This window comes from Saccopteryx leptura, chromosome 4, assembly GCF_036850995.1.
Source record: "Saccopteryx leptura isolate mSacLep1 chromosome 4, mSacLep1_pri_phased_curated, whole genome shotgun sequence".
Lineage (NCBI taxonomy): Eukaryota > Metazoa > Chordata > Mammalia > Chiroptera > Emballonuridae > Saccopteryx > Saccopteryx leptura.
The window spans coordinates 217,687,434-217,709,149 of record NC_089506.1 but is presented as its reverse complement, the minus strand read 5'-3'; the positions used below and the strand labels follow the sequence as shown (position 1 = coordinate 217,709,149).

Genomic DNA, 21,716 nt, shown 5'->3' with positions numbered 1-21,716 from the left:
GGCTCTCCCCGGCGCGTAGATTTTATTGCGCACACAGCACAGGCAGCTCTGACATGGCCAGGCATGGCATTCTGAGCGGCTCCCCTCCGCCTCAGCTCTGACCTCACAACCCTGGCCAGTGGGGTAGGTGGGCAGGGCTGGTCTCCATCAGAGCATGATCAGTGGTGGGCCCGGGCAGGCAGCGTGGGGCCCGAGGCCAGAGCCCGGAGGGGTTGGACCGGTGACAAGTCTCCGTTGAGAGTCTGGCTTGCTAGGATTCCCCAGGGCTGCCGTGCTAGCCCAGCGCCAGCATGGCCTCGTCCTCGGTGACAGCAGCTGAGTCTCCCTCCTCCTCGGGGCTCATGACAGGGAAAGGCCCAGGGGGCCGATGCTGGAAGAGAGCTGCCCGGTTCTGCTGCTCGCCCTTCTTCACCCAGTGCCCATAGAGCCGGAAGGCGCAGCTGTCAATGAGGCGCCGGACGGGCCGCAGTGCGTAGGGGTCCCTCAACAGCGCCGTCTTGGTCAGCGGCCGTGCATGGTGGGTGCTTAAGGCCACTCGTCCAGCAGCCAGCACTGTCCACACTGCCACCTGAGATGGGGGAGGGAAGGGTACGCTCCAGTGTAGCATCCACCCCAGGGCACAGAGGAACAGACCCAACCTGAGCCTCTAAAGCTTACCCGGAACCGCTGTCGGGGGGTGAGGTTCCAGGGCTGGCTGCCTTCACAACGCTCAAAGAAGGGGTGCTGTAGGGCTTGCTCAGCTGTCCAACGCTTCTCAGGATCCACCTGCAGCAGCCTTGAAATCTAGGGGACTCCAGAGCGTGAGGGGCAGCTCCTGGGCCTCCCGCCTTACACCCTCAGGCCCCAGCTCACCAGGTCTTTGACAGTGTTTGACCGGTCATCCCACTCGGGGGAACTGAACTGGTACTGGCCTTCCATGATCATGCGTAGCATCAGAATCTGCCGCCGGTGCCAGAACGGCGGCGAGCCAGCCAGGAGTGTGAACAAGATCACCCCGCAGGCCCAGCTGGGAGAGAGACCAAAGTCAGGCAGGACTAGGTGCTGGGCAAGCGGACTGAAGAGCACTACATAGAAGAGGGCAGAGGATCCCCGAAACTCACAGGTCGACCTCCTTGCCATAGCCCAGGTGGGTTTCATCCATGGAGCACTTAAGGATCTCTGGTGCTAGATATCCTGGGGTCCCACACAACTCTGGGAAGAGAGGGCTGAGATCGATGGGATGCCACAGGACCCTTCAAGGGCCCTTAACTCCAGCCCTCTGCGGGAGCCTCAACACTGGCCAGGCCAAACGTGTTCCCATCTACTTCCTCCTGCCTCTGCTGAGTCTTATTACTAGATCCCAACGGTTCTGAACAACTTGAATATCCACCCAGGCTCCCGGTGCGCTCAGGGAAAATCTGATTTTTAGATTGATGTAAGATCCTACCCAACTGTTACCACCTGCCTCCAACCCTTACCCACCCCTCACACAAATGTGTTACCACATATTTACATAACACATAGAAAACAAAACTTTCCTGCATTCCTTTCTGCCCAAGTTTACTCCTACTATGATTTCTACTCTGCCTGACTGGTGCTGGGGCAATGGATAAAGTGTTGACCCAGAACGCTGGGGTCAAAGCCCCAGTTTGCTGTGGGCTCATCAGCACGGGTTCATTGGCTTGAGCAGGGGAATTAGTCACACAATCTCAAAGGTCACCAGCTTGACCAAGGGGACACTGGCTTGGCCCTGGTCAAGGCACACCTGAGAAGGAATCAAGGCACAATTAAAGTGAAAACAACTATGAGTTGATGCTTCTCACTTTCTCCCTCCCTGTCTTTCCCTCAAAAACAAAAAATCTTGATGCTGGTTAGTGGAACCACTGCTCAAACCAAGGGGAATGAGTGGGAGTATGGGATTCCTTCAAACACAGACAGGGATGACCTTTGTTTAAAACCCTTCTCTGGCTCCCCGCTGTGGCCTCAGGGTCAAGTCCGATCTCGGTACAGAGCTCTCCATGACTGGACACAAGCCTGTATCTCTAGTTTCCTTTACCACCTCAAGCACCAATTCTTCCACCCCAGGAATCTCCAAACTGTAGTCCATGGCACACTTCCAGGAGATCTTAATAGGCCTAAATGGAAAGTGACTCTTGGTAAATTCATTCCTGAACCAAGTGTCTACTGCCAACCAGGCACCAAGCATCACAATGGACACAGTGGTGAATTAGATGTGCTCTTACTGAACTCAACATTCACCAGAAAGCAAATGAGAAATAAAAGACAAGTGCCACGAAGGGAGTAAAGAACAAAAAGCAAGGGATCTAACCTGACCTAGAGCTTTTTCAAGTGAACCCTGAATTACCCAAGCCAAGTGAGAGGGTGGAGTGGGCACGGGCAAAGGTGATTCCAGACTGAGGAAACGGCTATGTGAAAGCCCAGTGGAAAACAAACTACGACATCTGTAAGATACGCAAGTCCACGGATGAAGAGAATGAGCTCAAGTCAGACTGCTCAAGTTCAAATCCCAGCCAGAGGACCCTGGGCAGGCCACAACACATCTACAAAATGGAGACACAAATGCCATCTATCTCAAAGGGGTACTGAGAGGGTTGAGAGAACTAAACTTTCTAAAGATTCAGCATGGTACATAGCTCACATTAAGAGCCCAGTAAATGTTAGCTTTTAATAAATTCAGTGCAAAGCCATGGAGGGAGAGAAAGGAGCATATTAAGAACTGCGGAGCCCTGCCTGCACAGCTCAGTTGGTTAGTACATCGCCTCGAAGCACAGAAGTTGCCAGTTTGAGCCCTGTTCAGGGCACATAGAGGAACAGATTGATGTTCCTGTCTCCCTCTCTCTAAAATCAATAAAATGAGGAGTCTTGCTGTTGAACTTTTAGTTTTCCATTTACACCAGAATTATTTCTGTCACAACAAATGCATTAACACTGGTGAGCCTGCGTCCAAGGTTACCAGGTGAGAAGTGCTGTCTGGCCATACCAGGTTCTTCATAGCATCTAAGCCACACACTGTGGTCCTTCCTGTCTGCTAGATCCCAAATGTGCAGCTGAGTCCTGCTATCCCCCTCTCTCTTCTCCCTCTGGGGACAAGCCCAGCCTCCCAAGGCCCCAGCTCCAAAGTCCTCCTCTTCAGGTCCCTCCAACTAAATCAGGTGCTCCTTTCTGCGTCCCCCCCCCCCCCCCCCTACAGCCCCAGCTGTGTGCCACTTATCCGCTCACTTGCCTGTCTCCATCCTCCCCAGGTCAGGAAACCCATTCTGAGCTGCCCACAATGCTTTGCACCCAGTGGGTACAGGGCAAGTGTTTACTGACTTCCCGCTGCTTGGTACCTGGGACTCAGTTCTCCAAGCCAGCCAAGTGCCCTCAGGTCTGGGCAGCCTTCCCTTCCCAGCCTCTTAGAGCACCAGGTCCCCTCACCTCGCAGCTTCTCGCCAGGTTCCAAGTGGCAGGAGAACCCAAAATCTGAAAGCCGGATCTGCATATTGTCATCCAGGAGTATGTTCTCGGGCTTCAGATCTCGGTGCACAATGTTGTTGGCATGGAGAAAGCTCACTGCTTCCAGCAGAGACCTCATGATGGACCTGGGAGAGGGGCAGTCTCCTCTGCTTCTCCCACCCACCCCCTCCCTGCTCCCCCAGGGGCTGTGGGCGCCGCCGTTACCTGCTTTCCTTCTCGGAGAGCACCACCTTCTCTGTGAGATAGTCGAACAGCTCTCCCTTCCGCATCCTAAGGGACAGGAGTGGTTGGGAGGCAGGTGCACCTCACAGGGAGGGCCAGGGAAACAAGCCAGTGCTCCCAGAAACACTACGGAGGCGGCCAGGAAAGAGCTGCCTCTGTAGACAAAGTAAAGGGTCTCGTGACGGAGCACTCCCAGAGATGAATGCCAGGGGCAGTTTGGCCCAGTGGGTTGGCAGTTAAAATATTTACACTGTGCCTGAGAGGGGGCTATTTTAGCAAAAATGAGTTCCTTCTATAATTCATAGAAGGTTCTTATTATCTGATACTCAGAAAAGGCCTATTAAATTGAATCTGTGTATACCACAGACCATTACACAATGAGAACCTGGTGAGCAAGAATCTACCTGATAAGTGTTCAGTTCCTGGTCAGACACTGTCAGATCAGCCCTTCTTCCCCACTAACCTTACAGCCAGAGGGTACTGAAACAGCAGGGGACGTGGGGCATGAAGAACCTTTCTCTTTGGTCACTATTACTCTTGTAGACCTTGCCTCAGTCAGGGCCCTCAGCAAAGGGGCCAGCGCCACGGCCTGCCAGACAGGCCCAGGTAGAGCGGAGGCAGGTGTGAGCAGGGAAGTCTTCCGCCCACTGCGATCTGAGGCTGGGCCATGCATGGAGGTAAAGAGGCTTCTCGGGCCAGGGCGGGGAGATACTCACAGGTCAAACACCAGGAACATGAAGCTAGAAGACTCGTAGGAATCGATGAGAGTGACTGGGGAAAGAGGAGAAAGGCGGAGACGGGGATGGAAAGGAGCAGACGCATACGAAGGGGCTCTCCACCCGAGGCACAAGGGGCAGTGGCCAGGAAGGAAGGAGAACAGAGGAGGCAGTGGGGACCCGAGGCTGGCTGCGCTCCGAGGTGGGGTAGAGGGCAGAGGCGGTGCTATGGGGAGGGGGCTCTAGGCAGGGCCAGCGGGAGGTGGCTGTCAGCTAGCAGGATCAGGGGTGCAGCCTCACTGATGTGGGGGTGGCCAGCGACCTGGCGAAGGATGTGTGTCTCTCGACGCGTGGCTTCCCGCACCTCCTCCAGCTGCTCGGGGCTCAGTCGCTCAGCCGTCACCTCCATGATTTTCACTGCAAACTCATGGCCAGTAGCGCGATGGACACAACGGCGGACCACAGAGCTCACTCCTCTGATAGAGTCAGACGACAAAGGAGTCAGGGCCTCCTGCCCTCTCACTGCCAAGTGGAGGAGAGCTTCAGTATCCTCACACACACTGCACCAGACTGAAGAGCCATCCAGGCAAGGCAGCCTCCCAAGGAGCCCGTCCTGGCCGACAACAGCGTCACAGCAGCCTCAGCAAGTAACCTGGGCGCCCAGCAAGGCGCAACACAAAGCTCACAGGGGAGGAAGCAGGGGTCCTGGATTCCAGGCCTCTGCCATGCCCTCCTGGTGAGCCTGGACAAGTCCTTCTACGGCGAGCCTCAGAACCTGCCTGAAACACCACAAGGGTCAAGTGGGAAGAAATGATCTGAAGTTCCCTCAAAATCTCACACTTCCTGATGACCCCATCCAAACCGCAAAGCTCCCCTACGTTATCTAAAGTGTAGGAGGCTCCGAATAAGTATTGCGCCATTGACTAGAAGACTCAGTTGAGAATTAGATCTTGGTTTAGGCCCCAAATCTGCTACTGATTAATCTTCATGAGACCCAATGACATAAGGTCTCTGGGCTTCCACTTCTCCAGCTCTGAAATGTGGCCAATAGTATCTTGAAGGAATGGCCCTGATCCAGGCAGCAAAGTTGGTTAAAGCAGTGGTCCCCAACCCCCGGTCCGTGGGCCATTTGATACCGGTCTACAGAGAAAGAATAAATAACTTACATTATTTCCATTTTATTTATATTTAAGTCTGAACGATGTTTTATTTTAAAAAAAACGACCAGATTCCCTCTGTTACATCCGTCTAACACTCACTCTTTTTTTTTTTTTTTGTATTTTTCCGAAGCTGTAAACAGGGAGGCAGTCAGACAGACTCCCGCATGTGCCCGACCGGGATCCACCTGGCATGCCCACCAGGGGGCGATGCTCTGCCCATCTGGGGCGTCACTCTGCTGCAACCAGAGCCATTCTAGCACCTGAGGCAGAGGTCATGGAGCCATCCTTAGTGCCCAGGCCAACTTTGCTCCAATGGAGTCTTGGCTGCAGGAGGGGAAGAGAGAGACAGAGAGGAAGGAGAGGGGGAGGGGTGGAGAAGCAGATGGACACCTCTCCTGTGTGCTCTGGCCAGGAATTGAACCCGGGACTCCCACACGCCAGGAGGACACTCCACCACTGAGCCAACCGGCCAGGGCTAACACTCACTCTTGACGCTTCTCTCGGTCACGTGATACATTTATCCGTCCCACCCTAAAGGCCGGTCCGAGAAAACATTTTCTGACATTAAACCGGTCCATGGCCCAAAAAAGGTTGGGCACCACTGGGTTAAAGCATTGTCCCAAAACACCAAGGTTGCGCCTGACCAAGCGGTGGCACAGTGGATAGAGCGTCAGACTGGAATGAAGAAGGACCCAGGTTCGAGACCCTGCAGTTGCCAGCTTGAGCGCGGGCTCATCTGGTTTGAGCAAAAGCTCACCAGCTTCGACCCAAGGTTGCTGGCTTGAGCAAGGGGTTACTTGGTCTGCTGTAGCCCCACGGTCAAGGCACATATGAGAAAGCAATCAATGAACAACTAAGATGTCGCAATGAAAAACTGATGATTGATGCTTCTCATCTCTCTAGCAGCGGTTCTCTCTGTCTCTGTTAAAAAAAAAACCAACACAAAACAAACAAAAAAACCCCCACCAAGGTTGCAGGTTCAACCCCTGGTCAGGGCACACACAGAAGTGACCAATGGATGCACAACTAAATGGAACAACAAATGAATGCTTCTCTCTCTCTCCCCCCTTCTTCTGTCTCTCTAAAATCAATTTAAAAAATATTAACCAATGAATACAAAATTAGTGGAACAACAAATTGATGTTTCTCTCTCTTCCTTCCTCCATGATCTTGAAAATCAATCAATAGATATATATATGTATTTTTTTGTATTTTTCTGAAGCTGGAAACGGGGAGAGACAGTCAGACAGACTCCCGCATGCGCCCGACCGGGATCCACCTGGCACGCCCACCAGGGGCTACGCTCTGCCCCTCCGGGACGTCGCTCTGCCGCGACCAGAGCTACTCTAGCGCCTGGGGCAGAAGCCAAGGAGCCATCCCCAGCGCCAGAGCCATCTTCGCTCCAATGGAGCCTTGGGTGCGGGAGGGGAAGAGAGAGACAGAGAGGAAGGAGAGGGGGAGGGGTGGAGAAGCAAATGGGCGCTTCTCCTATGTGCCCTGGCCGGGAACCGAACCCAGGTCCCCCGCACGCCAGGCCGATGCTCTACTGCTGAGCCAACCGGCCAGGGCCGAATAGATAAAATTTTAAAAAATCTTGAAGGGGCCTGACCAGGCAGTAGTGCAGTGGATAGAGCGTCAGCCTGGGACACTGAGGACCCAGGTTTGAAACCCCAAGGTTGGCAGCTTGACTATGGACTCAACCAGCTTGAGCATGGGATCATGGACATGAACCCATGGTCACTGGCTTGAGCCGAAGGTCATTGCTTGAGCAAAGGGTCACTGGCTCAGCTGGAGCCCCCGGATTAAGGTATGTATGAGAAGCAATCAATGAGCAACTAAGGAGCTGGAACTATGAGTTGATGCTTCTCATCTCTCTTCCTTCCTGTCTTACCCCCCTCACTAAAAAAATAAAATAAAAAATAAATCTTAAAGGAATGTTGAAAGACATTAATGAGGTAGAGATAGGTAAGTCCATGTGGCATTGAAAGAGAAAGTCCTGCCCTGGCCAGTTAGCTCAGTGGTAGAGCGTTGGCCTGGCGTGTGGGAGTTCCAGGTTCGATTCCCGGCCAGAGCACACAGGAGAAGTGCCCATCTGCTTCTCCACCCCTCCCCCTCTCCTTCCTCTCTGTCTCTCTCTTCCCCTCCTGCAGCCAAGACTCCATTGGAGCAAGGTTGGCCCGGGCGCTGAGGATGGCTCTGTGGCCTCTGCCTCAGGCGCTAGAATGGCTCTGATTGCGGCAGAGCAACGCCCCCTGGTGGGCATGCCGGGTGGATACTGGTCGGGCGCATGTGGGAGTCTGTCTGACTGCCTCCCCGTTTCCAACTTCAGGAAAATACAAAAAAAAAAAAAAGTCCTAGACAGAGACTGTCACATGTGGGCTCTGTCACCTACTTCATACGACCCCAGAAGTACCTCAGGCTAAAGCGCACATCTCTCCGGCACCACATAGATGACATCTCATATGCTGCATCCCTGGCTGCCCCTCACAGAGCCTTCCTGCTGTGCTCTCATGGTGTCCTTGTCCTTACACAGCTCCCTTTGCTTGGCATGTCTGTCACCCACAAACTCTGGTTCAATCAATGGGTGCATACTATTGTCCCTGTGGCCAAACACAGTCTACAGAGGTATTATATTTTGGTCAACGCAATGTTCTTTGTAAACTGGGGTTCACAGATCTTAGATGGGACACGAACCTTTCAGGTGCCACAGTGCCCACCGCTCCCGAATGCCTTACTCTCAGCCACTCTACAGTTTTAGTTCGTGTCCAACCACTAAGTGCATCTGAGTTTGAGGCCTAGTCTAATTATTTTAAAGCTTCAGGCCTTTATACATGAAAAAAACTGGTACTCTGGAAAAGCAATTTAGTGAGTGTACAGGTAACTTACTGTGCAGGGAAAATAGAGAGGAGATAGACAAGGGATGACATTACCACAGTAAGCTTGGAACGAGATGATAAGGACCCTGTCCTCTGATCTGCCTTCTCCAAACCTGGTCTTTCTGCACCACTCAGCAGTGGAACCACAGTTCTTCCCCGAGGGTTCCTCCTAGCCTCCATCAACCCTCCCTTACTGATCTGAAAGCCCGTGACCCAGGACTGGGGCCCCTGCTCTCTTCTCTGCCCAGTCGTCTCCCCTGGTGACCTCTATTCAGTCCTAGGGGCTTTAAAGACCACGGATGTGTCAATAACTCCTGCTGCACCAACTTGAGCCTTCATTTCTCTCCAGAATTCCTGATTCCAGTGGTCTTTTTGACATCTTCATGTGACATCTAAAAAGAGTTTGGAGCAAGTCTAATGGACATACACCCAACTGCTTTCTTAGCCTCAGCAGCATCTGTAATAGCTGACTGTGCCAACCTTCCAGAAGCACATTCTTTTTGTGTTGTTCTTTCTAACCAAATGGCACCTCGTCAATTTCCCTTGTGGCTCCTCCTTCTCTAACCCCTTCATGAGATGGCCCAAGGTCTGAGCCTAGGCCCCTTTCATTTTTCTGTCTCTTGCCAACCACCACGTATATGCTGATGCCTCCCAAATTTATAGCTTTATCCCAGCTCTCTTTATTTTCATTTATTTTTTACAGGGACAGAGAGTCAGAGAGAAGGATATATAGCAGTGGTTCTCAACCTGTGGGTCGCGACCCACAGGTTGAGAACCGCTGCTATATAGGGACAGAGAGGAATGGAGAGAGATGAGAAGCATCAATCATCAGTTTTTCGTTGCGACACCTCAGTTGTTCATCGATTGCTTTCTCATACGTGCCTTGACCACGGGCCTTCAGCAGACCAAGTAACCCCTTGCTTGAGCCAGCGACCTTGGGTCCAAGCTGGTGAGCTTTTCTTTTTGCTCAAGCCAGATGAGCCCGCGCTCAAGCTGGCAACCTTGGGGTCTTGAACCTGGGTCCTCCGCATCCCAGTCCAATGCTCTATCCATTGCGCCACCACCTGGTCAGGCTATCCCAGCTCTCTTTAAAAAAAAAAAGTTTAGGCCCTGGCCGGTTGGCTCAGTGGTAGAGCGTCGGCCTGGCGTGCAGGAGTCCCGGGTTCGATTCCCGGCCAGGGCACATAGGAGAAGCGCCCATCTGCTTGTCCACCCCTCCCCTTCTCCTTCCTCTCTGTCTCTCTCTTCCCCTCCTGTCAGGAGCCGATCCACTAATGCTGGCTAACTAGGTCACAGCAGAAGAAGATCCACAACTGCTGGTTGACAAAGTCACAGCAAAAGAAGATAGAGTCACCGCAGTAAAGACCAACAGCTGCGGGTTGACAAAGTCACCGCAAGGAAAGGCACGATACTTCCCCCTTTAATCTTTTGAATTAATCTGGCCTTATATCCCCCCTTTTTTCTGGGTGTGTGCTATTATTTGTGGCACAGGGATAATAGTACCGTACTTTCCCTGTAGATTTGTAGTAATTTCTTTGGAAATGAGACAGAAGGTGTAAGTTCCACAGAAAAGCCTGTAAGCCCCTTGAACTGGGCTCATAAACATAAGAGGCTGGCTATGATATCCCTCATAAAGGGTTAAGTTTGTAGGAGAATTTCTTCTTATTAATCATGTTAGAAAGAATATAGCTAGAACTTAGCTAGTGTATGAATATAGTAAATAAATAAAGTTTGACTAGACAATAGAATCTTAGGTAAGGTGTTATGGAATGGCCCGTTGCATGACCTGGGATAGGAATGCAGTCAGCAAGAAAAGAATGTTTTGCTAAGAGAATTGTTTTATGACTGAAGGCAGTTGCTGGGCTTTCTCAGTGAGACACTCATGAGATTTATAAACTTTCCCAAAAATTCTTTCTTCAGATAATGAGAGGTATAGAAGGGCATCCATAGAAGCAATAGCAATTAATGTCTTCTGAAATTATGTTGCTACTAAGCTATCTTGCGAGTGCACTCTATATATCTTTAAGTAAAAGTTACTCTTAATGTTAAGTCAGTTTCTCAATGGGCAAGCCTTTTGTTATCTTGTGAGAAAAGCCAGGACACTGCATAAATTCAAGGCCATTTGCCTGAGCAAGCGGTGGTCCTTTGCTACTCCCTAATGATTTTGTCTGTTAATCTCTCTCTGCCCCTTGACTCACAACAACAGTAAAGTTGAGTTATTAGTTAGTACTAATCCTTTAAAAGCTTTTACCGATGTTATCGCTATTCAAGTTATTTTTTAATTGTACTTTGAATGATTTGCCACCTGATTTGTAGTTTACAGATATAAATTAACTGTTATCTGGAAACATGTAAACATAGTGAAACAGAAGCAATGATTAATACCATGTAATTGTAACTTGGTGTGTGTGTATAAAAAAGGAGCTGTACTAGCATTTGGTAGAGATGCCTGGCAGTAAATGCTAACTAGAGAATAAAGAGAAAGAAAAGAATTCGGCTCTCTCACTCGATTTCGCCGACGCCGTCTCCTCCTGTGGGACCCCTGGATCCCCCCCGGGGCTGGACCCCGGCACCCTCCCACAACCGAGGCTCCATTGGAGCAAAGTTGGCCTGGGTGCTGAGGATGGCTCTGTGGCCTCTGCCTCAGGCGCTAGAATGGCTCTGGTTGCAACAGAGCGATGCCCCAGATGGGTGGAGCATCGCCCCCTGGTGGGCATGCCGGGTGGATCCCGGTCGGGCACATGCGGGAGTCTGTATGACTGCCTTCCCGTTTCCAACTTTGGAAAAATACAAAAAAAGAAGCAAAAAAGAAAAAAAAACACACAAAAAAGTTTATTTACTGATTTTAGCAAGAGAGAAAGGGAGTGGGGGGAGGGAGGTTAGGAGGGAGGGAGAGAGAGAGAGAGAGAGGAACATCGATCTGTTCCTGCATGTGCCCTGACCAAGGATCAAAATGCCAACCTCACCTGACCTGTGGTGGCGCAGTGGATAAAGCGTCGACCTGGAAATGCTGAGGTCGCTGGTTCGAAACCCTGGGCTTGCCTGGTCAAGGCACATATGGGAGTTGATGCTTTCTGCTCCTCCCCCCCTTCTCTCCCCCTCCTCCTTTCTAAAATGAATAAATAAAAAAAAATTTATTAAAAACAAAACAAATGGCCTGACCTGTGGTGGCGCAGTGGATAAGGCGTCGACCTGGAAATGCTGAGGTTGCCGGTTCAAAACCCTGGGCTTGCCTGGTCAAGGCACATATGGGAGTTGATGCTTCCTGCTCCTCCCCCCTTCTCTCTCTCTTCCCCTCTCTCTCTCCTTTCTAAAATGAATAAATAAATTAAAAAAAAAAAAAAAAAGGTAAAAAAAAAAAACAAACCAAAAAACAAAATGCCAACCTCTGTGCTTTGAGACAATGACCCAACCAACCAAGCTGTCGGGCCAGGGACTAGCTCTCGTTCTAAAGTTCCTAACTCACAGACCCACTTCACAGCTCCAGTTGTAGATCTCAAACTCAGTGTTTCCAAACTGGAGCTCTTGGCTTGCTTATCCCTCCCCACAGTCTGATCCTCCTCAGTCTTCTCTGCTTCAATAAACGGCACTCAAGTGCTCAAATCCAAACCTTAGGTTATTCCTGTTTTCTTCCCTTTCCTTCACGGTCACATCCAATCCTTCAGGAAACTGTCTAAAGTCTCCTTTCAAACCATCACCTAAATCCAGCCACTTCTCTCCATCTCTACCACTATCCCCATCGCTAGCCTGAAAGAATGAATAGCTTTGTAACTGGGCTCTATGCTTCCATTCTTGCTCCACTCCGACTCCTCCATTCCCTAGAATAAATTCAGAATAATCTTTTTTTTTTTCTGAAGTTGGAAATGGAGAGGCAGTCAGACAGATTCCCACATGCGCCTGACCGGGATCCACCCGGCATGCCCACCAGGGGGCGATGCTCTGCCCATCTGGAGCATTACTCTGTTGCAAACAGAGCCATTCTAGCGCCTGAGGCAGAGGCCACAGAGCCATCGTCAGCGCCCGGGCCAACTTTGCTCCAATGGAACCTTGGCTGCGGGAGGGGAAGAGAGAGACAGAGAGGAAGGAGAGGAAGAGGGGTGGAGAAGGAGATGGGTACTTCTCCTGTGTGCCCTGGCCCAGAATCGAACCCAGGACTCCCGCACGCCAGGCCGACACTCTACCACTGAGCCAACCCGCCAGGGCCAGAATGATCTTTTTTTAACTGTTGTAACACACCTATATTGAACACTTAACATGTGCCAGGAAGTGTATCACCTTAACTCTTTCCATCCTCACAGCTATCTACAAAGTAGGATCTATTTTTACTCCCAATTTACAGTGGAGAAATTGAGGCACAAAAGGTTAAGTTCCCAGCCCTTGAAACACAGAAATGTAAATTAGATCACGCATGGCCCAAGACCTTACATAATCTAACCTCTATCTACTTCTCCCATTTAATTTCCTTTTTCCCCCCACTTCTAGCCACTATGTTCTTTTATATACTGCTTGAATAGGCCCTTTCCTACCCTGAGCCTTTGCATTCCTTGGTCCCTCCGCCTGGACTACATCCTGCCTTCGTTCATGCCCTGTTCATTCTTACTCTTCAAGTCTCAGCTCCATTAATTACTCTTGTCCCATCACTCTACTTGTTTCCTCCAGAGCAGGGGTCGGGAAACTTTTTGGCTGAGAGAGCCATGAACGCCACATATTTTAAAATGTAATTTGGTGACAGCCATACAACGACCCGTGTACATTACACATTATCCAATAAAAATTTGGTGCCTGACCTGTGGTGGCACAGTGGATAAAGCGTTGATCTGGAACACTGAGTTTGCTGGTTCAAAACCCCACGCTTATCTGGTCAAGGCATATATGGGAGTTGATGCTTCCTGCTCCTCCCCTCTTCTCTTTCTCTATCTCTCTCTTCTCTCGCTCTCTAAAAATGAATAGATAAAATCTAAATAAATTTTTAAAAAAATTTGGTGTTGTCCCAGAGGACAGCTGTGATTGACTCCAGCCACCAGCAACCATGAACATGAGCGGTAGGAAATGAATGGATTATAATACGAGAATGGTTTATATTTTTAACGTTATTATTATTATTAAAATATTTTGTTTATTGATTTTTAGAGAGAGAGGAGAGAGAGAGAGAGAGAGAGAGAAGGGGGAGGAGCAGGAAGCATCAACTCCCATATGTGCCTTGACCAGGCAAGCCCAAGGTTTCGAACCGGCAACCTCAGTGTTCCAGGTCGACGCTTTATCCCACTGCGCCACCATAGGTCAGGCCCGTTATTATTATTTTTTATTAAAGATTTGTCTGCGAGCCAGATGCAGCCATCAAAAGAGCCACATCTGGCTCGCGAGCCATAGGTTCCCGACCCCTGGTCCATAGCATCTGATCTTTATCTTGTTTTTGTTTACTGTACGTCTCTACCACTACAATATAATTTCCAAGTGAACAGAAACCTTGTGGCTCTTGCATCCCTAGCGCCCAGCAAAGTGCAACCACCACACTGTACCTGCTTAGGAAACTTTTGATGAATAAAGATATTTGCCATTGCCTCTACAGGCAAGGCCTTCCTTCTATTCTCTGCAAGCCGAACTGCTACTCATTCTCTAAGACCCAAATATCACACCTCTTCTGGGAAGCTGTGGTTTTCAGAGACCCTGTAGAACCTTTCACACAGCCTGCGACTATTTAAACGTTCGTGTGTCTAAGGCACTTCAGTTGGAGTACCCCCAGGACATAAGCTTCTCTTCTTCCACACAGTAGGGAACTCAGCTATGTGTAAACACATAAATGAATGAATTTGTGAAAAAATGGGAGTTGACCCAGAGTTAGAAGCTAGTCGTCAAACTAGCCCCTAACCTTTCCCATTTAGAACTATCCAGCTCTTAGATAGAACTCTGGATCCTAGTGAGGACCCGACCTCTCTGGACCTCCGTTTTCCTGGTCGTGGCCTCACCTGCCAATGACGTCCTTAGGATCGTACTTCTGGTAGAACTCTTTGGCCGCGGCCCAGTCCGGCAGCTCATCTTCGGGTCCTACGTCCAGCGTCATTCTGACCGAGGTGGGGGCCTGTGTGGAGGAAACGGAGGGCAGGGAGGCCCACAGGCTCTGAGAGGACGCACATCGCGGCTCGCGGAGGCACAGCCCTTGTGGCTGGGGCGCCAGGATCTTGGGGAATTGGGACGGGGTTGGGGAAGGATCGGAACTGGGAAGACCCCGCGAAAGGGCCTAAGGGGCGGGGGTGGGGAGGGAAAAGGAGTAGTGGATAGGGGAGGGAGGTACGCGGCTGTTGCTGCGCAAGCGCACTTGGGCGAGTGCTGCGAGGGGCGCGGGGACTCGCACAGGCTCACCCGCGGGGGCGGAGAATGAAGCCAGGGACCACGCGAGGCCGGTCCCTCACGGGGTTCGCCTCTAGTCCCTCACCTTACCCGGGGCGGTGCCGGTAACGACCTCCGGCCGCGCTCCCGTCCTGTCAGCCAATAGCCTGCGCCGCCGGAAGACTGAGGTTCAGAAGCTCTTCCGATTGGAAGCAGGTTGTCCAATAGGAAGCCGACAGTCCTGCGACTGGAGGTGGTATTGGAGCTCGGGGTCACCTAAGGCTGCGACGCTAAGGCGGGGCTTCAAAAATGGCCAATCAGCATACAACATATGCCGGGAACAGGAGAGGCGAAACAACTGGAGGCCTGGAACCGGACCCGGAAGCCAGGTTTACTGGGAAGCATGTCCTGTGGGTTACCGGGATGGACAATTCGCTGCGCCTCCGATCCCTGGACCTGGGTATGGCCCGTTCAGCCTCCTCCCAGCATCCCTATCTGAATTTGGCTCTACAGTTTTAAGTTTTTTTACTTTAGAGAGAGAGAGGGAGATAAGAGAGCGAGACAGAAACAAGATCCGTTCCTGTATATGACCTGACCAGAATCAAACCACAACTTTTGTGCATAGAGACGTTGTTTTAAACAACCAAGCTATCCGGCCAGGGCTCCAGGCTACATTAGCAGTCCTACCTTGGGCCAACTCCAGCGCTAGAAACTCGAGGAGCACGCAGCTGTTATTCCAACTTGGTCATTTCGTGCGGATTTGAACATGCCACGGTCGTGAGGCAGGAGAGGCTGCCTCCTCCTGTGAATGCTCTGACTCTTCAATATTTCTAAAGCCCTGCAACTCACCAGCTGGAGGTTATCGGGTTCCCAGTCTTCAACCACCCCATCCCCAAAACCTTGGGAAGTATCACACTTTGTTCTAAGCCTACCAGGTTGTGAGAAGCTACCAGGAGCGAGTTGCTTCATAAGCTTCTCAGTGCACAGCTCAACTCTGGCATTCAGCAAATATAATATTTGTTAGAGCGTCTATGTGCTGGACCAGCGATTTTCAACCTTTTCATCTCATGCCACACATAAACGAAATACTAAAATTCTGGGGCATACGAAAAATGTTAAAATTTTGTCCGTCTGACCAAAAAAAAAAAAGGTATAATTTGATTCATTCACACTGGATGGCTATTGTGTTGCTGTTATTATTTATTTCATTGATTTTTTTTTCTTTTTCACTGATTTTTTTAGAGGGGGAGAGACAAGAGGAACATCAACTGGTTGTCCCACTTATTCATGATGTCATTGGTTGATTTTTTTTTTTTAAGAGAGAGAGGAACAGACAGGGACAGACAAGAAGGGAGAAACGAGAAGCACCAACTCATAGTTGTGGCACCTTAGTTGTTCACTGATTGCTTTCTCATATGTGCCTTCGCTGGGGGCTCCAGCCAGCCTTGCTTAAGCCAGCAACCTTTGGGCTCCAGCCAGCAACCATGGGGTTATGTCTGTGATCCCATGCTCAAGCTGGTGACCCCGTGCTCAAGCTGGATGCACCTGCACCCAAAACAGTGATCTTGGGGTGTCGAACCTGGGTCCTTAGCATCCCAGGCCAATGTTCTATCCACTGTGCTGCTGCCTGTTTAGGCCATTGGTTGGTTCTAGTATGTGCACTGACTGGGAATCAAACCCGCAACCTTGGCATGTCAGGACAACGCTCTTAACTGAGCCACCCGGCCAGGGCAGCTGTTGTCATTTTTTAATTTGACAATCTAAGGGAAAAGAGGTCAGTGCCCCTGACTAAATAGTCAAGTATTGAATATTTTAAAAATTCTTGTGGCACACCAGTTGAAAATTACTGTGCTAGACTAAGCAATGAAAAATAAAAAGTCCCTATCTTTTTAGAAGTTGTGTTCAAGCAAAGGAGGCACAGGATGAATTCATTTAACTGCTAACATCTTAGAAATGTTACTTTTGGGCCCTGGCCGGTTGGCTCAGTGGTAAAGCGTCATCCCAGCATGTGGATGTCCCAGGTTCAATTCCCAGTCAGGGCACACAGAAGTAACCATTTGCTTCTCCCGCCCCCCCTTCTCTCTCTCTCTTCCTCTCCCAGTCATGGCTTGATTGATTGGAGTGGTTGGCCCAGGTGCTTAGGATGGCCCCATGGAGCCTCTGCCTCAAGAGCTAATAATAGCTCAGTTGTGAGCATGGCTCCAGATGGGTAGAGCATCGATCCCAGATGGGTTGCCAGGTAGATCCTGGTCATGGTGCATGCAGGTGTCTTCTCCCTTCCTCTCACTTAGGAAAAAAAAAAAAAAAGAAATGTCACTTTCAATCACAACAAAGTACTTTGACTACACCATCAATCCAAAGACAAAATAGTTCCAAAGAAATCTTAAACTTTACTTAGTAGTCTTGTTATTTGGTAGTATAATAGGATGATTATTCTGAAATTAACCGAGTGAATAAATATTTATTTGGCAGCCAAGTTTCTTACTGTGAGAATATGGAATTTAGAATGGGGAAAGAAGATGCCTGACCTGTGGAGGTACAGTGGGTAAAGCATTCAACCTGGAATACTGAGGTCGCCAGTTCAAAACCCTGGGCTTGTCAGGTTAAGGCACATATGGGAACCAACTACTAAGAGTTGATCCTTCCCACTTCTCCCTACCCCCTTTTCTCTCTCCTCTCTCTCAAATCAATCTTAAAAAAAAAATTCACCAAGCTGTGTACTTAAGATCTGTGGTCTTTATTGTGTTTAAATTATACTTCAACAAAACATTTTAAGAAGGATAATGACAGCCTGACCAGGCAGTGACGCAGTGGATAGAGCATTGGACTGGGATGCAGAGGACCCAGATTCGAGACCCCGAGGTCACCAGCTTGAGCGTGAGCTCATCTGGTTTGAGCAAGGCTCACCAGCTTGAGTCCAAAGTCGCTGGCTCGAGCAAAGGGTCACTCGGTCTGCTGTAGACCTCCCCCCCCCAGTAAAGGCACATGTGAATAATCAATCAATGAACAATTAAGGAACTGCAACGAAGAACTGATGCTTCTCATCTCTCTCCGTTCCTGTCTGTCTGTCCCTATCTGTCCCTTTCTCTGACTCTCTGTCTCTCCCACAAGAAAACAAAAAAAAGGATAATGACAGTAATAGATGTAATAAATTGAACTAAATAACAATCTGAGACCATGCTAATGCTAAAAATTGTAAATAATGGGGAAAAGGACCTTCTATATAGTACAATGCCAACTATTAGATGTAGAATAATTAACAACATCAGCATTTTCGCCTGACCAGAACCTGGGACACTGAGGTCCCAGGTTTGAAACCCCAAGGTCACCAGCTTGAGCCCAAGGTCACTCGCTTGGCTGGAGCTCCGAGGCATATATCAGAAGCAATCAATGAGCAACTAAAGTGCTGCAACTACAGCTGATGCTTCTCATCTCTCTTCCTCTGTCTCTGTGTCTCTCTTGCTCTCACTAAAAAAGAAGAAAAAAGAAAAAAGTTTGTAAGCCTCATAATTGTCTTGGGCAAATGACATTTCAAGTTGTTGTTCCGCTTATTTATGCATTCATTGGTTGACTTTTGTATGTGCCCTGACCAGGGATTAAACTCGCACTATGGCAGTTTGGGAGGATGCTCTAAACATCTGGTCTAACTGGTCAGGGGATTCCTTTTTCTTTTTCCTACTTTATTGATTTTATATATATGGAGAGAGAATGTTCCTGTATATGCGCCCTGACCCAGCATTGAACTGGCAACCTCTGTGCTTCAGAATGACACTCTAACCAACCAAGCTATCTGGCCAGGCAGGGTCCTTCTTTTTTTTGAGAGAGAGAAAAGCATCAACTCATTTCACTTAGTTGTGCACTCATTGATTTTTTTCTCATACATCCTCTGACCAGGACTAAACCCAGTGAACTTGGGGTTGAGCCAACAACCCTGGGATCAGAGAATTACTTTTAAATTAATTACAAAGAGCCTGACCAGGTGGTGGCGCAGTGGATAGAGCGTCGGACTGGGATGCGGAAGACCCAGGTTCGAGACCCCGAGGTCCCCAGCTTGAGCGCGGGCTCATCTGGTTTGAGCAAAAGCCCACCAGCTTGGACCCAAGGTCACTGGCCCCAGCAAGGGGTTACTTGGTCTGCTGAATGCCCGCGGTCAAGGCACATATGAGAAAGCAATCAATGAACAACTAAGGTGTTGCAACATGCAATGAAAAACTAATAATTGATGCTTCTCATCTCTCTCCGTTCCTGTCTGTCTGTCCCTGTCTATCCCTCTCTCTGACTCACTGTCTCTGTAAAAAAAAAATAAATAAAATTTAAATTAATTACAAAGAATAGAAGGTATCTTTACCTTGCAGAAATCTGACAGACAATACCTTAACCAAGTTGTCAATGTTACTGCCACCAATTAGCATATTGACATCATATGCCTCTTGATGTGAAGAACTGAAGACACATTGACATTATGTAGTATTCCTAACCTGGACCAAATCATAAGAACCCAAAGTGAGAACTTTCTACAGATTGGCCTGCCCTCAAAAATGTCATGAAAGAAAAAAAAAGGATGAAGACCTATTAAAAAATTGATGGAGACCAAAGAGGTACAACTATTGAACACAATGAGTGTGTACCTACACAAGCAAAAAAGAAGTTGCTCTAAATTATGTTATTGGGAATCTCATCCAGTGACACATTTCTGCAGGGGGTGTGTGGCAACTTCTAGGAACATTTCACAGACAACCTAAATTGGCATTTGAGAACAAGGCTCCTGGCTTCAAGTTCAAGATGAAGTAGGAAGATCCTGAGCTCACCTCTCATTGACACCAAAACTACAACTCCATATAGAACAGCTATCTCTTGAGAACAACCCAACTACTAGCCGAACAGATTTTCTACAACTATGGATATAAAGAAAAGACACTGAAACAGGTAGGAGGGGTACAGACTACCTCTAGTCAGGACCTACCCTACCCCCCACTCCCCATGCAGTGAGTCACAGTGGGAGGGACATCACAACCATAGAGGTCACCCTTGAAGAGTGAGGGTTCCGAGCCCTAGCCTGGGAGACCTGCACCAGAAAGACAAATGCCTATAACATCTGGCTTTGAAAACCAGTGGGGCTTATGTCCCAAAGGGCTGTGGGAAACCCATGTTGTGTTCTTTCTGAGTTCTGGGACAGAGGCAGCAGTTTGAAAAGCACCTAGGTCATATGTGAAGGTGATAAACTAATTTTAGGGTGTGTGCTGGAGGGACAGGGCTTTATTGGGACTACCTCCTGAGAGTTGCTGGTGTGTGCCATTCCCCCCTCCCCCTTTCTCTATAATCTAGTTGGTCTGACACTGGCAGGCATTATTTCTGACACTCCATTAACCTTGCTAACACTTCACCCCGCCCTGGCATTTCCCTGAGGAACAACCCAGGCTAGCACCCCTCCAAAGTGACTCTTGTTTTGCCACACCTAATGGGCGGCCTTAGTCAGCACCAGCACACACCAGTGTGTCTGAGGCTCACAGCCAACCACACCAAAAGCCTGCGACAGTTGTGTCCAGGCCTCACAATCAGCAGGCCAGGGACCAGCCTCACCTGACAGTGTTTCCACAGAAATTTCCCAGACACAACAGGAGGCCACACTAGTCCACCCAAGGAACACCTCTGGAGCACCTGGCTCTGGTGACAAGGGGGATTCTACCACTGATACCTGAAGGTCCCACAAGATACCTTCTAAATAAGGCCACATTTTCAGGACCTGAATATTTAGCCTACTTACCTAATACCTAGAAACAAATAGGTAAAATGAGAGGAAAGAATATGCTACAAACAAAAGAAACAGGACAAAACCCCAGAAAAAGAACTAAATGAAACTGAAGTAAGCTGTTTACTAGATGAAGAGTTCAAAGCAATAGTCATATGCATGCTCATTGAACTCCATGAACAAATGGATAAATGCAATGAGAACCTCAACAAAGAGGTAAAAATTATAAAAAAAGGACCTATCAGAACTGGAGAATTTAACAACTGATATGAATAATGCGCTGAAAGAAATCACCAGCAAATCAGAGGACGCAGAAGAATGGATCAGCAATCAGAAAGACAGGATAGTATAAAATACTCAATTGGAAGACCAAAAAGAAAAAAAATTAAAAAGAATGAAAATAACATAAGGGCCCTTTGGGACAATATACAGCATAGAAACACTTGAATTACAGGAGTTCCAGAAGGAGCAGGGAGAGAGAATGGGACAGAAAACTTATCTGAAGAACTAGTGGCTGAAAACTTCCCTAACCTGGTAAAAGAAACAGACATCCAGGTCCAGGAAGCACAGAGTCCCAAAGAAGATGAATTCAAAGAGACCCACAACAAGACACACAATTAAATTGTTAAAAGTTAAAGAGAGAATCCTAAAAGCAGCAAGAGAAAAACAACTAGTTACATATGAGGGAATGCCCCTAAAACTATCAGCTGACTTTTCAACAGAAACTTGGCAAGCCAGAAGCGAGTGATATGATATATTCAATGTGATGAAAAGGAAAAAACCTATAACCAAGAATACTTTATTCAGCAGTTACTCAGAATTGAAGACGAGATCAAGATTTTCCCAGACAAGGGAAAGCTAAAGGAGCTCATTACCAGTAAAGTGGCATTACAACAAATGTTAAAGGGAATTATTATTTTTTTTTTTTAAGATTTTATTTATTGGATTTTCTAGAGAGAGGAGAGAGGAGGGTGTAGAGTGAAAAGTATCAATTCATAGTTGCTTCACTGACAACTCATAGTTGTTCATTAATTGCTTGTTATATGTGCCTTGACCAGGCAAGACCAGGGTTTCAAACTGGTAACCTCAGCATTCCAGGTCGACAGTTTATCCACTGCACCACCACAAGCCAGGCAAAGGAATAGAAAAGGCCAAACTGCCTGACCTGTGGTGGCACAGTGGATAAAGCGTTGACCTGGAAATGCTGAGG

The 21,716-nt window shown here is 48.7% G+C and overlaps 2 protein-coding genes across 2 annotated transcripts in view; one reads left to right on the top strand and one right to left on the bottom strand.

Moving 5' to 3' along the window:
• The window catches only part of STX1B (syntaxin 1B), a 254,524-nt gene that overhangs the window by 199,601 nt on the left and 33,207 nt on the right, over positions 1–21,716 (top strand). The window lies entirely within an intron of this gene.
• On the bottom strand, positions 2–14,945 carry PHKG2 (phosphorylase kinase catalytic subunit gamma 2). The gene is made up of 10 exons (XM_066383302.1): positions 14,791–14,945; positions 14,397–14,509; positions 4,695–4,870; positions 4,395–4,449; positions 3,661–3,726; positions 3,418–3,581; positions 1,101–1,191; positions 853–1,006; positions 658–783; positions 2–568 (listed from the first exon to the last, which is right to left on the bottom strand). Exons 2-10 carry the CDS (start codon positions 14,489–14,491, stop codon positions 275–277), a joined length of 1,221 nt encoding a protein of 406 aa, XP_066239399.1. The 5' UTR covers positions 14,492–14,509; positions 14,791–14,945; the 3' UTR covers positions 2–274.